Here is a 15,419-nt window from a genome sequence, read left to right on the forward strand (position 1 = left end):
TACATAATAAACCCGTTTTAAGGGGATGAAATGTGGCTACACATGATTCTAGGCAATGGTGTACACTAGACTAAGTTTGATAGTATCCTCTATGCTGAGTTCTTGCTATTATCACTTAGAGGCCAAAGAAATAGCGGCAAATTATTTTGTTTGGTAAGAGTTACCATGATAGCATTAATAATGAGAGTAATTCTCACCAGATCGTAGTGGTTGGTATTCACTCTATGCTGAGGAATATTAATTGCGGGATTAGGTTGTCGTTGCACCTAGTATAGTATGTTTTTCGGGTTTTATACTATATGGTTATGGATGCAAAATATAATGTCCCTGTAATTTTGTTCATAGTCTCGAATTGAAGTTGCCATAAATTTTTGTTCTCTAACTATTTTTTTATTGAATCACATTACCTAAGATATAATTTTGGACTTGGTGCTTAAGGAGTTGAAGTACATATATATGTTTCAATTCAGCATTATCATAATTTCCTATGCATGATGCATTGATGGAAGATGGCTTATGATATGATCATAATCTCCATTGAAATGCTAATATGTTACATTGGCTTTTATCTCAAATGTGCTAAAGCATGAGATGCAAGAGTTAGTACTAGACTTAGACTTTGTATTAAGACTAAATGAGATGTTTGGTATGAAATATCGTGCTACTAGACGATATTTAATATAAGTCATATTGAGTGCCAAGAAAAGCTTAAGTAGTTCCAATTCTATATCATTTTATGAAAATGTTTTTCATTTTAAAATGAATTGGAATTCTTGGATGTAGAGATTAAATGTTAATCTCATATGGATATGATCCATAAGTCCATGTTAGAATCATTTGACCAATTCAGATTGTTTTGAAAATAAATTTCTTTTATATTATCTGAATTGATGAGTGAGTTCTACACAACGGAAGACATCCTAAAAGCTAAGGCTAGGATCAATATGATTTAATCAAATTCTTAGCCTAGACCAAAAGGAAAAGGTGGTAAGAAGAGGAATTAAAATACCAAACAGTTGGGCAAGCTATTTGCCCTAGTAGTTGCCAAAAGGAAATTAGACTCAAAAGTATGACCAAAAGGAAAGTGTTTCCGTTTTGGTAAAGCTAAGTTTTGTCCTTGATTGTTTTCTAGATGGAGATTTACATGTTTTACTTTTTAAAGAGAAAGTTTTCATCATTTGGTATTGTATGTTTTTGGCACTTATGTCTAGATCTTATTATCTAAATGATATTCAAGATTGGTGAAAGATGGGCTTTTAGAACCATTATTTGTTAAATTTTCAATCTATGAATTCTATTTAGAGGATAATATGATCTAGGGTTCCTTTATTGTAAAGGAATATAATATCAATAACTTCTTTAAGTCAGTGCATACATAAATGAGGAATAAGACTCTTTTAGAAATAGTAAAGTACATGATAAGTATTTCAATTTCCTTATTTCTTTTGGAGATATACTCTATGTATTACTATACATTTTCTAAAATTGATTTCAAAAGTTTGTTCCTAAGACATTTGTCAAATTGTGGATTAGGTAAAAACCTAGTATATGATACTTCCACTTTTGGGGATGTCCAAAGACTTGTGCTAGAAAGGAAGTCTAACAAAATGAAATCAAAAGGTAGAAAAATGTGTGTTTATGTTGGGTATCCAAAAGGAATTTCAAAAGATTGTTTTGGTAGTCATAAAGAAGATAAGATGTTTGTAAAGTACAAATACAAAGTTCTTGATGATGACTATGTGAATAATCTTAAAGCTATACATAGAATCGTTCTAGAAGAAAAATGTCGAATTTGTTGTAAGACAACTATGAAATACATTTAGAAATGAGATGGTTGTATTAGATACATCACAAGGAATTGTTCTAGATATATAGCTAATACACCAATACAATATCGTAGTGGGATTATCAATTATCAAATAAATTCATACTTTTGGAATAAACTTTTGAAGTTATTCCACAAGGATATGAATTTGATCCTCGGTCCTACGTTGAGGCAATAGATGATATAAATATGGATTACTGGATCAAGGTTATGTAAATAGAATTAGATTCTATTTAAAGTTTAGAACTTGTAGAGGAGCCTAATGGCATTAAGCCTATTGTTCTCAAATAGGTCTACAAGAAAAATTGAGATTGATAGATTTGAAGGTGCAAACCTTCAAAGTCAAGACTAATGGTGAAAATATTTATTCAGAACGAAATGGTTCGACTATGAAAAGATTTTTTCACCAATAGTCAAGTTTGACTTTATCTAGATTCTCTTATCCATTATATTTCATTTGGATGAAATATGGCAATGGATATCAAGAAAGCTTCTTTTAGTAGCAATCTTGAGGAAAACATCTATATGAGGTAACTAGACTTGTACATAGCAAAGAAACGGTAATATTTAGATTGCAAGTTCCTTAAATTCCATTTAAGGATTAAAGCAAGCATCTAAATCGTAAAATATTATCTTTGATCAAGAAATCAAATTGTTTGATTTTGATCAAATATTAAAAGGCCTTATGTGTGTATAGCTATATAGAATAATAAATTTCTTAATGTATGTTGATGACATTCTAATCATTTAGAATGATGTTGATTTATTGTCATCAATGTGTTTTTGGTTGTCTAGTCCTGTTTGATATAAAGTACTTAGGAAAGACTGGTCACATCCTAAGAATTAAACTTTGTTATAATTCAGAAATTAGGATGTTGAGTCTATCTCAAACTGCTTAAATAGATTAGATTCTGGCCAAGTATAGCATATAATACTTCAAGAAAGGATTCTTTCCTTTTAAGTTTGAAGTTCCTTTATATAGGATTGTGGTCCTAAGACATATAAAAGGAAGAGCATATTAAGACGGTCCCTTATATCAAATAGATAGGAAGTCTTTATACTATGCTACATGCTAGGCTAAATATCTATTTTACAAGTATAGTAAGCAAATATCAAATTGAATCAAAGATCATTTAATTTAGTGGGAGTAAAGCATATACTCAAATATCTTATGGGAATAAGGTGTTATATGCTTGTCCACAGAAGTGAAATTTTGATCATTACTGGATGTGCAAATACTGATTTGTAGTTTGATTGTGATTCATGAAATTGGATTTTAAGATATGTGTTCACTCTAGGTGGTGAAGATACACATTAAGTGTAAATGATATCTTCTCATTAGAGAGATATGAGTACATGAGAAATAGTAGTAGTAGAAAAGATAATTTATGCAATAAATTTGACTGTAACTTGTTTCCAAGCCTTGTCTTAGAGTGATTATGAATTACTCTAAAGGGAAATAAGTGTCAGATATATGATAAATTGTCTTTGAGGGCAAGTGGGAGATTGTTGGGGTTTATGCCCTAAAACCCAATTTATTGGCATGTATTTAATAATTAAATTGTTTAATTATATGAGACTATCTATATATGAACTAAGACACTATCATAGTCCATGAGATGCATTGTATGTGATTTATGTGAAAAATCACAGAAGATATAAATCACAAGTTCTTTGTAAACTCAGAAGTTTAGTTCGTAGTCGGTGATGAAATTGGGCGTTTCATCTGCGAAGACTATAACATATCAACTAAGATGATTTGTCTTGATCATGGAAGTGGAGACTTCTAGTTGGTATGTTGATATGTTTTAAGAGTTAAGACATATTGAACTGGACCGCTGTGAGATTTATTATTCTCCTAACGACTGTCAAATGAATAATAAATCTCACGACTTCTGTTTACATCAACTCTAAATCCTGAGAGAATAATGGACCTGATCATGAGATGTAGGTTGCTTTGATATATCAGGAGTGAGATCTATTAGTTACGGTCAAAACCTCAGTATGTTGGGCATCCGTATTTAGTGTTGATGGAACATATATTCTCAAGATGGAATTCATAGTCTCTTAATGGAGATACAAAATATTCCCTTGAGATAAGTTTAATAGGTTTAGTTATTCAGAGTGTTGGGCCCAACCACTTTAGTAAGGAATTACTAAAGTATATATTTATGAAATTGGATTTCATAAATATATGATGAATAACATAAATGATTAAACCGGGTATTCAAGGATTAAGATGTAGTAATCTTAAAAGTGGCAGTCTATATTCATGACTTTGGATTACTACGAATATTTTAATGAAGGGGTTGTATGCATGATAAAGTCTTGGGATATAATTTATTAATAAGGCCTAGAGTGCAATTATATTTATATAGTGGTATTAAATATAATTAATGGTAACTTTGGGCTTGTCAAGAGTTGACGGAAAAGCCCAAGGCCCATTGGAGCTAGTGTCTTATTGGTCCCTTTTGGTCCCACTCCAAGCCACACACTAAAGCCCAATTGGAAAGGTCCAATAGGCCAGCCCAATTAGATAATCAGTTAGTTATAAAGGGAGAAACATACAAAATTTTTATTAGAAGATACTAGAAAAGAAAAAGAAACGGTGTGTGAGAGAGTGTGAGACACACTTTCATTCTCCCTTTGAAAAACTGATTGAGAGACCACACATCTTGGGCGTAAAGTGGAATTGGAGTGAAGATTAAAAGTGTTCCCAAGTGCTTCTAATCTTTGTTTTGAATTTCTCCACACCAAGGTACGCTATCTTGTTCTTAAATTCTGAAATTTACATTGTGCACGTTATCAATCATGAATGAAATAGATCCTAGTTCATTGCTTCCGCTGTGGGTTTTGCATGAGATGCAAAACCAGAATTTTTCCTTCAGTAACAAGTATCTTGTCATCAACTTTGTCTATCGAGAGGGCTTCCTTGTTAAGACAGGTTATGTAAGACCTCAGCGTCTCGTCCTCCCGTTATTTGATGCTCATCAAGTATGTAGTGGACTTATTATACCTATGCCCCCTCATAAAGTGCGAGGCAAACTGCTCGCTCAGCTCTTTGAAGGTACCAATGGAGTTGGGCGTCAATTTGCTGAACCACACCCTTGCGGGACCCTTTAGTGTAGTTGGGAAGGCTTGGCACATGATTTTGTCCACCACACCTTGTAAGTGCATGAGGGTTTTGAATGACTCTAGGTGGTCCAAGGGATCTTTTGACCTATCATAGGCTTCTATCTTCGGCATACGAAACTTTGCAGGAAGGGGGAATAAAGTGACGGGTGCCGTGAATGGTGAGTCCGTTCGGTGGACCAGCTCGTCAAGGTCGTTTGACACCCGCCCCTTGAGGGTGTTCATCATGAAGTCCATCCTCTCCTTCATCATCTACATCTTTGCGACCATATGTAGTGGTGTCATATCTGAGACGGATGGACGGCTAGTATCTTGTAGCTCTTATCTGCTCGGGGCATTGTTGCCTTTTGGTCCTACTCGGTCCTTTCTTTCGGCTCTAATGCCCTCTTGCTCCTCTCCGTGACTGTTGCGCCCAACATCCCTTTAGCGTAGCTGTTCCTCTAGGTTATGGTTTTGCTTAGTAAGGCGTTCCATAGCCGCGGCTAGGGTCTGTACCTGTCTTTCAAGGGAAGTAGTGTGTGGTTCATCTCCGTTATTGTTGTTGGTTGCCATCGAGCGAGTGAGTACCATACAACCCTTTATCTGGGAAGTGTGAAATGGCCGCTATTGCTTTCTTGTTCCTTCCCACAGACGACGCCAACTGATGATGCCAAAAATTGTCAGTGAGCCGCACAGTCCTCACGTGCTCTAGACAGAACCTGTGAAATAGAAATAAGGAAGACCTTGTAGAGAGTACCCGTGTGGTACCGGCCAAATACCCTCTGAAGGTTAAGTTAAAGAATTTCTACAACTTTAGAATGCTAGAGCTGGGAGAATTACGCATACCTTGATTTGTGAGGGTTTTGGGTTTTTATAGTAGTGTAGAGTTGACCTTAATTTCTTGGTGGAGAGGGTATTTCCTTGTAGGTAAGATCTTCATCAATATTCACAATTCACAAGATTATTTCCTTATAGGGATGCCTATAATTAAGGTGGGGAGTGTAGCACAAGATGTTTCCATACCAAAATTCTTGGAGACTACCCATGCCATGTGGGTGCCATGTAGATGCTATAAGGGTGACACATGGCTTCAACAGACCGTCTCCTTTTTATCTGTTCACTTAAAAGTGTCTGTCCGTCTCCTTATCTTTCCATTCGGGTCACAGATCCATCTACCAACTTTTTTATACCAACTGTATCGTCTCCTCTGGTTACTTCGTCTTTAAAGTCTGACCCTATTAATTCAATCCGTCTACCCTGGGATTTACCCCTATTAGTCACTCTCTTGGAATTGGATATGATTGGAGATAGAAAGAAAAACTAAGAAAAAAATAGAAGGGAGAAAGCGAGATAGAGAGAATGAGGAAAAAATTACAGATATAGATACATATTTGTACAGATTTGTTGGTTGTAACAATGATGTAGTTTTTTTTGTTAATGAAGAAGAAAAGTGCTAGGAACAACAACTTCATTTTGTTGTCAACTGCAAAGTAAGCCAGAATCCTAAAAAGAATATTCATAATTTTTTTTATGAATGAGCAAAATTTTTGGAATTGACACAATACTTTCAAAAAAATTCCACAACAAAATCTAGGTGACCAACTGTTAAAGGTAAATAAAAAAATATTGTTAGTTGTGGGTCTAGATAAAAAGCCATTACACCTTGTGTCATATTATTGTAAAAATATTGTGAAATTAAAATTAATATGATCATATTCGAGCTTCAAGCTTATTTCAATTGGGTTCAAACAAAATTTAGGATTAGGGTGTTCAAAATTTTATTTTAGGGGGTCAAAATGAAAAATATTTAAAAAATTTTATCTATAAATTTTTTTATTAGGCCAGATCAGGGGTTTCATTTGAACCCCCTGGCCTTAAGCAGTATAATGTAACTATCTAAAAAAGAACTGTCAAGATTTCGAGAACATTCTCAATCATCAATACATCTCAGACAGCAGCAAAGATCCCACTTCCTGGTCGTCTGTACAAGTATATATTTTTCAATAACTAATTTATTTATGAGTTATGACATAGATTCTTATCTTATATTATGTATTCTTTATTATAAAGTACAAAGATTCGGCATATCACTCAAAACACTATGCTACCCACAAAAGTTTGGTCCCACACTGACCCTAGTGCTTCGAATGCAAGGGAAGAAGAAGAAAAAATGATATTTTTTTGGGAAAAAAAATGTTCACCAAAGGGGGAACAGAGTTAAGTCAATACTGAAAAAAAATTTGGGAGTAAAATTAGAGAGCACTAATTATGATTTTAAAGTACATTTTGAAACTTTTTTTTTTTTAATAGAAACAAACACACACAGGGGAGAGGGAAAGAATTTCTCACACAAAGACATACTACAACTCCACTTAAAAGTCATGGTAACTTTTAAGGGAGGAAATGACAAGTTATACTACACACAATACATACTTTTAAGTAATGTGGGACAATTACCCATTCTTTTTTTTTTGAAAAACAAACACACACACAGGGGAGAGTGAAAGAGATTTTAACATAAAGACATACCATAACTCCATTCGAAAGCCATGAAGCAGAAGAATTATTCTCAAATTATGAAAATGTCCCATTAGTATATGAAAATCTCTTAGGTAACAAATTATTAATAATAGGTTAAAAAGTGATATCAGTAGTACATGTAATTAACTAGTAATAAAATGTCAATTAAAATTTTTCACAATAAAACTTTTTTTATCTTCCTCAAAAAAAAGTTTTATTATGGAAACATGGTGAAGTTAGGTTTTTTTTAAATGAAAAAGGTAGAAGTTGGTTTGATTTCTTTTTAAATAGTACCAAAATAAAGCATAGACCGCATAGTGGTTCCACTTTATTAGAATAAAAAATAAAAGGTTTGCGGAAAAGCACGCGGAACTTGAGTGAGTGTGTTTGCATGTGGAGGCTTGCAAGTTGCAAGTTGCAATTTAAAAAAAAAAAAAAAAAACATAGCTCCATATATAAATTCAATTATAATAAATAAATACTAATTAATAATTTTAGACAAATTAATAATTATTATTATTATCAAATTTTATATTTAAAAAATATTAAAATAGAAAAAAAAAATCATAATATGTTAAACTTTACCTTTCTTATGCGTTAATTGACTAAATATCAATAATAATATTTTTATCAAACTAATTTATAAGCCTTTTCTAAGAAAATGTATTTGCGCCTTGCGGTAACTTTATTTATTTATTTATTTTTATAAATATTAAAAAAGAAAACACATATAAGGTTGAGTGTTGTTGTTCTAGCATTACAAAGATGGGTATAAAAAGAAAAATTATAAATTTACAAAACATTTTCATATCACTTTTGCATTTATTGCGGTAAGGTTGTGACGATTTGTTGTGTTCTTATTAATACAATAAAAAATGTTTAGTACTATCACTTAATTAATTGTACTTTGCGTAGTGTTTAAAGACATTAATAAGATTATTATTGTTTAAATTAAAACAATGAAGAGATGAACAGAAGAATCTAGAACTAGAATCTCACGCTAAAATAAATAAATAAATAAAGTCCAAACTTATATTTAGACTTGGTTACTGTATCAGACTTGCTTGTGAAGATAGTTGACAATGGCTTGACTTATCACGAGTAGTATAAAGACAATAAGAGCAAGGCAAACTGTTTTCTCACAACTGCTCTTGTTTTCTGTAATGGATTTCAAGAGCTCATCCAATTCCTAATATCTTTCTTTCTTAGATAGTTTTTCAGTAAAACATTTTCCGGGTTTCTCAGTAAAACTTTTTTAGGGCATCTCACTAAAAAAAAAAAAAGCTTCCTGTGACTGTGAGATGGTAGTGTTGAGTTTTGATTTGCCACCTGGGTTCAGATTTAGTCCTAAGGACAAGGAGCTCATCGAGTTCTACCTGAAGCCAAAGATCACCGGCAATGATAAAGACATTTGGTTTATACCCGAAATTGAGTTCTATGAAGATGAGCCATGGGATTTACCAAGTAATCTTCTTGTTTTTCTATTATCACACACCCACCTTCATTTCATGGAAAATTTAATGCTTTTTTTGTGAAAAGGTAGGAAAATGTTTCACATTGTATTAGTTTGTTGATTGTTGCTTGATCAGTGTTCTTGTAATAGAATTTTGCTGGACTAGTGTGTTACATTATTTGATCACAAGAAATAGTTAAGACATCATGACAGCTACTTGAATCTATATTCGAGTCCTAAGTTCTAACCCCGTGTGTGTGTGTGTGTTTTTTTTTTTCTGTTGTTGTTGTTGTGAGTATCTGTTTTCTGGTCTTCTTGTTGTCTGGTTCATGTTGTATCTAGTTAGCGTTTTCTTTTGTATAAAGAATGAAACTTTCTCTGTAGTTAATTTGTTGTGGTGAATTTGGAAGTACTATTGTTTTCTCTTTTTGCTTACTTTGATAACAAAATTCTGAATCAGCCTTTGTAAAAATTTTTGAACTTTCAATGTTATGTGACTTCTTTGTTAGTATTATACTTACTAGATTACATAAGATTTGCATAATATGCCCATATAATTATCTCATAGTTGAGCAATTATATAATATACATGGTCATGTGATTTTCCCAGTTTGGGTGTCAAAATTTTGTGCTTAAGTCTGGTTTCTTGTACTGTAGCTAAAGCTGGGATTGCTTCGGAGGACCAAGAGTGGTTCTTCTTCACTGTACTGAGCCAGAAGCATCGGAACGATAATCCAAAAAAGAGAAAAAGGGGTCAGAAACAGGAACTGGTGAACAGGCAAACCAAGGCTGGGTTCTGGAAATCAACCGGTAAAGATCGGGAAATCGAGTCTGGAGGGATCGTGGTTGGAATGAAGAAGTCTCTGGTCTACCATAGAGGGAGTACTAAGGGAAAAGGGAAGGGAATAGGGACTAATTGGGTAATGCATGAGTACAGCACAACCCAGAAGGAGTTTGATGGAAAAAACCCCAGTCAGGTTGGCTTTTGCTATTCAATTTGATTAACTAATGTGATATTGACCTGAGATTTTTTATTGATTACTGAACTGTGTGTGTGTGTGTGGATTTAAGATTGTTTTGCCTCCAAAATCATTGAACGTAACCATAAAAGAGGATTGATTCAATTAGATAGGATTGTGGAAGCTGTTAATTTTTTGTTAATTCTTAGTAAGGGTTAACATCCTTGCTGGATTAATGATCTCTCTCTCTAATATTTTATTTTCATTAAAGAGGGTATTCTTAATCCATCAAGTGATAGATATTGAAATTTTACGTGTAGACAGTGTCGCAAGGGATTAGTGGTTTTAGATCAAAAGTTCCCCTCTTGGGGAGAGGAGGAGACTCTTAAAAGAACAGGGTGTGTAGTTTGATGGTTTCTTTTGGGTTGAATGATACTCACATGTATGAATTGAGAATTTGTTTGTTTTGTTAATGTAAGAGTGGCATTGGGTCTATATAGGTTTTGAGATTGTGAGTCTCATTTATGATGTAATGGGATTTGGGATAGTTTGTGTTTCTGACATTTGTGTGTGATGCTTGTGAGAGTGTGCTAATTTGATTGAGGTTTTGTTGAGCGTGGTTGTAATCCATATTATTGATAGTGGATTTTGATTGGTGTTGTTGCTTGTGGACTGCATCGAGTTGATTGAACCATGCTTCATATTGTTATCTTGCAATGATTTTTTTTTTTTTTTTTTAAATTGTTCGTGTGAATGTGCTCTCACTAGCTCCAAATCAAAAGAAGTTTTACTAAAACCTATTATATATCAAATGGCTTTGTAGGACAACCTCCTCTATGTCATTATTGTTAGTTACAACATTTCTGATATATATTTACATTCTGTTATTTGCATCTTTGTGGTAATTCAATTTGTAGTATACATAAGGTAAGGATGATGTGTTCGTCCAATTCACTTGGGTGCTTAACATTATGCAGAAGTCCTTTGTACTTTGTCGTTTATTCAATCATGAAGAAAAGAGTAACAAAGGTGGACCTGCAAAGTCTAAGCCAGCACTGTCTCCTGTATCCTCAGTATTGGAAGTGCAAGCTGAAAGTCATCAAACAAGTAATCAATCTTGTTATGCTGAAATTTCTGATCAAATGATGTATAATGTTACAGAACTTGTTCAGTGTAACAATGACAACGACCATCATGAAGCATATGTTGCAGATGATCAAGCGGAAGGGGTGAGATATATATATATCTATTTATTTATTTTGGAATTGAGAAGTATAGTAAATTAATCAAGTACTTATCTTGAGCACTCATGTTTCTTTCGTCAGGTTGATTTAAGTGATGGGGACATTGAACTTCTCATGGGTGCATTCTATGTCCCTCCAGAGGACTCTCCATCCAGTTTACCCCTTACCACTACTGATGTTTCAACTCCGATCACTGTCAAATCTTCTCATAAAGAAACACAATCTGAACCAACATTGGCTCCAGCATCTCAAGAATTGCCTGAGCAAGCTGAATACCATCCAATTAATTGCATAACAAGATTTGACAATGTAGCACCCCTTGCATGTAAAGATGATTATAATGCAAATGCTGCAGAAAATCAAGCGGCAGAAGTAAATACTACAGAAGTGAGAATGAATTTTACTTTCAGCTTAAAACAGTTGTCAATATTATTATTTTATGGGAATTTGAATTGCAGATAACTAAAAGTATATACTTATCTCAGTAATTCATTTGTCTTCCATCAGGTTGACCTCGATCTGGATATGGACAAAGCCTTCGAAGGGTTCTATATCCCTCCACCAGGGCCAGTAGATTGCAACCTTTTCTCCCCATCAACTTTAACCCCCGTTACTGCTGTTTCATATTCTACCACAGCTGAAGCTTCTCTTGAAGCACAGTCTATGCAAGTCCCAGCTTCTGTGTCTCCAGAATTAGGAGGTGAAGCTGACAATTATCGCACAAGTTTTCGATGTCTTCCTGAAGAAATTTCTGATGGAATAACAACTAAGACTGTAGTGCCCATTGAGTACAATGGTTATAACACTTATGTTGCAAAAAATCAAGTGGCAGAAGTGACATCTGATGAGGTGAGGAAAGAATTAAATTCAATCATAAAACAATAACATCTCTCTTCCAAGGGTAGTTAACTAGTTAAGTACCTATCTTATTCATTTATATTTCTAACATCAGGCTGATTTGCAGGTGGAGGCAGGCTCAAATATGTTCCCTGACACACCACAGCCACTAGGTTACGACATGTTATCCCCATTACACTCGCACATGCAAGCAGAGTTAGGTTCTTCTTGCATCCCTTACCCTTTTACCAATGACTTTAACAGTGGTTATTGGAGGGTGCATCACCAATCTGGCATGAATGTGCCAGCTCCCAATTTCTCTGAGTCTGGGGATTTAATTCTTATTAATCCAGATGAGTTCTTTCGTAAAATGTCTAGCATTCAAGATAATCTTGCTTTTGATGATGGGACCCTGAAAAACATGGTCTCTGATAAGGACAATGGGTCATGCAGTGGGTCAGATGCCAATCTGGTAAGTGAAAACTCTCAAGATATTGTTTATTAATTGATCTTGCAAGTTTTTCGAAGAAAATTTAAGTTGTGTTAATTTGCAGCTGAAGACTTTTTATACTCCTTTGTGGGTACTTTTTGAGTTATTCAATGTGGTTTATTTGTATCTTTTATCTTCAGATAAATTGGTCTTCTAAAAGCTAACCTTGCAGTGTTATTATGTACAGCTGTTCGCGCTTGAGGATCCAGAATTGGTGTCGCTTGATGAGATCTTCAATCCAGAGGTTTCATCAGGGTTGTTAAAATCAGGATCATACTTAGGATCTCTAGGAGGGTCTGTGGGATCAGATCATAGGATCTGATTGAAGATACACTTACTAATATTAGTAAGGGTAAAAATTAAAAGAATTATTAGTCTTTCTTGGAAAGAATTTATCCAAGAAAAAAGAAAGAAAGAAAGTTGTTCTCAAAACAGAGTAAAAGAATTTTTATTACTCTTTGAAGACAAATTGGAGCTCTTCCTTTTCCCACATACATACATTTGTAAACATTCCCCAAAGTCTCCTCAAACCGATTCACTCTTTTTCACCTCAAAAGATAATTTTAGTATATTCCAACCATCTTTCCCTCTACTCTCACCTCTGCCCCTTCCATTTCCCTCCAGTCCAAACATAGTGCTATTGTCTTTTACAAACCACAGACCCATGGTATTTTACATTCAAAAGCCTACTTCCTCCTTCAACAACTCAAATTGATTACCACCCTATTTCCCTCTACTCTCCTCTGCCCCACCCCACCCTCCAAAAAACTCTCAAAAAGACTACCAGATTGGGCTTATTTCAGCTCCAAGTTGAATTTAAAGGTTTCTCTTGGAAAACCCAATCTAGGTCAGGATTTTAATTAATCCTGTTCTTAATAGACTTCTAGTTCTGGTTGAAGTCATTGATGTTTAAGATTTGTAGAATTGTGAGATCAAAGATCCTTGATCGAGATTTTAACAACCCCTGGACTCTGTTACAGAGTGAAACAAGTACAATCGATTACTGTACCATCACTTCTCATGTATAATGTTGAGGTGCACTGGACACCCTTGGTGTTCTTATGAGAGGACCTTACAAGTACAACGCGTCCTCATTTGCTGGTGCTGTGAACAAATTACATATGTACAATTATGAATTAAGCTATCGTTTGGAATTAGTATGAGGATTTGGCAACTATGAAAATGGAAGCAAGGCTTCATTGTTGTTAAATCTGTATGCAGTGTGATTTATGTTTAAGCTGTACTGATAATTGTCTACTTCTGTAAACATGTAATGATATGTACTCTCAAGTCAACTGATGATTTTCGTTAATGTTATCATCTTTAAAGTTTGGATGTTTAAAATGTGTATGCTGGAATGTGGTTGTTTTAGTTGCTTGTGTGTGTTTAGACAAGAAGAATGCATGAAAACTGAAATCAAGTTGAGCTTGATTTGAAGCATGTACAATGAAAAAGGCTAATGTACATAGGATTGGAATAAGTGACATGGTCCAGGACCTCCAGATTGAAGGTGCCATAATCAGGTTATAATCCAGTAGTTAAATACAGGAATGTCTTCAGGTAAAGCTTTAATGGTTGTTGAATTTCAATGTGTTGTTATTAATGTTGCTATTATTCTAAGTGCATATATTCAAGCTTGAAGGATGGGTTGCTTGCAATGGTGGTAGTCTTACAATTGAAACTCGCACAATAGTGTTTCAGAATAGTCGATAAATCTTCTTACATAAGTTTAAGGTGCCCTAAAGTTTGGCTAATGCATGTTCAGAATATGTTAGTTATGCTATACATTTTTATTTACTTAGAATGTTCTCCTTTGACTTTCAAAACCTATTATTCTTGCTTTTCTGTTTTCATAATTATGTTTTGGAGTGGATATTTTCCGTGGCTTGCTTCGAAAGGTTGGCCTTAGAAGCAATTTTTTTTTTTTTTTTTTAATAAAAGGTCATTTTTTTGAAAAGAAACGAAATATTTACCGAGTACTATTATCAGAGTTCACCTCATGCTCTCTCTGTTTTTAATTTCTAAAACAAAAAAAATCCAACTGTGTAGTTTAATTTGCCCAGTTCTTTTTGAAAGTTTTAAGTTTTTGATCATGAATCTTGGGTGGAAGGCATAATCGTGGTGGCCCAAGACTTAAGACTCCTTTAAAAAAAGGTTTCTAACCTCCTTATAAAAAAAAGACTAAAAATTGTGTTGATGCAAACACAATAATAATTGAAATAACATAAAGAGAAACTGTATAATTCTTCTGAATATTATTAATTTGAGATTAGAAAATACACAACACTATTTGGACTGAGGCGCGACACTTGCTATTTTTAAAGAAGATTCAAGCCTTTGGTTGGCTAAACTTTGTAACTGGTGCAAACCTTCTTTGACTTGTCTCCTCCAGGATACAACAACTTAACAAGTGTTGTATGGTTAGAACAACCTCTGCACAAAGTGTTTAAACCCAAAACTCCACTATAAAGAACATTCTTCTTTGCCTAGAACCTCTCTATTTTTTAGTGTATAAAAATGCTTGCAATTGCTGGATTTTTGGGTGTGTTAACGCTGTAACATTTCAGTAACTTGGATGGGTCTGAATGAGTCTATATATGGGTTCAATGAGCCTCATGAAATTACTACCCAAATTAATCTGATTAACTAGATCTATTATTCTGATATAATGGGTATTGCAAGTTTAATTGCTAGACAAATCTGATAGGTTGGAGTTACATAATTAAATGGATGAGATAAAGAGTTTCTGAATAAATAAATAGACCCAACAGCTAATCTATTAAGTAGGTGAATGACTCTTCATTTTCCATAATAAAAAAGTCATTTACTCACTAATGAAAAAGGAAAATATTTTGAATGTATCTAGCCCACAAATTGCTACAATACATATCAACCTATTAATCACCACATTTAAAAAGAATAAAAAAGTCTCTCTAATTTTCAATGTGAGATTAAATATTTCACTAACTTCTCATTTTCC

At 33.9% G+C, this 15,419-nt stretch overlaps 1 protein-coding gene across 1 annotated transcript; it reads left to right on the plus strand.

Moving 5' to 3' along the window:
- Positions 1-8,593: 8,593 nt before the first annotated feature.
- On the plus strand, positions 8,594-13,782 carry LOC142619016 (uncharacterized). Its single transcript, XM_075792089.1, has 7 exons — positions 8,594-8,920; positions 9,567-9,886; positions 10,846-11,097; positions 11,194-11,499; positions 11,620-11,961; positions 12,077-12,421; positions 12,627-13,782. The coding sequence occupies exons 1-7, from the start codon at positions 8,758-8,760 to the stop codon at positions 12,759-12,761; spliced, it is 1,863 nt and encodes a 620-aa protein (XP_075648204.1). The 5' UTR covers positions 8,594-8,757; the 3' UTR covers positions 12,762-13,782.
- Positions 13,783-15,419: the final 1,637 nt, after the last annotated feature.

Source organism: Castanea sativa, chromosome 12, assembly GCF_040712315.1.
Source record: "Castanea sativa cultivar Marrone di Chiusa Pesio chromosome 12, ASM4071231v1".
NCBI lineage: Eukaryota > Viridiplantae > Streptophyta > Magnoliopsida > Fagales > Fagaceae > Castanea > Castanea sativa.

What these genes read in the sequence shown, in the direction of transcription:
- LOC142619016 (XM_075792089.1), top strand. Translation starts at nt 8,758, where the DNA reads ATGGTAGTGTTGAGTTTTGATTTGCCACCTGGGTTCAGATTTAGTCCT. An exon ending in ATGGAAAAAACCCCAGTCAG is followed by an intron (nt 9,887 to 10,845) that starts GTTGGCTTTTGC and finishes AACATTATGCAG; the next exon opens with AAGTCCTTTGTACTTTGTCG. An exon ending in CAGATGATCAAGCGGAAGGG is followed by an intron (nt 11,098 to 11,193) that starts GTGAGATATATA and finishes TTCTTTCGTCAG; the next exon opens with GTTGATTTAAGTGATGGGGA.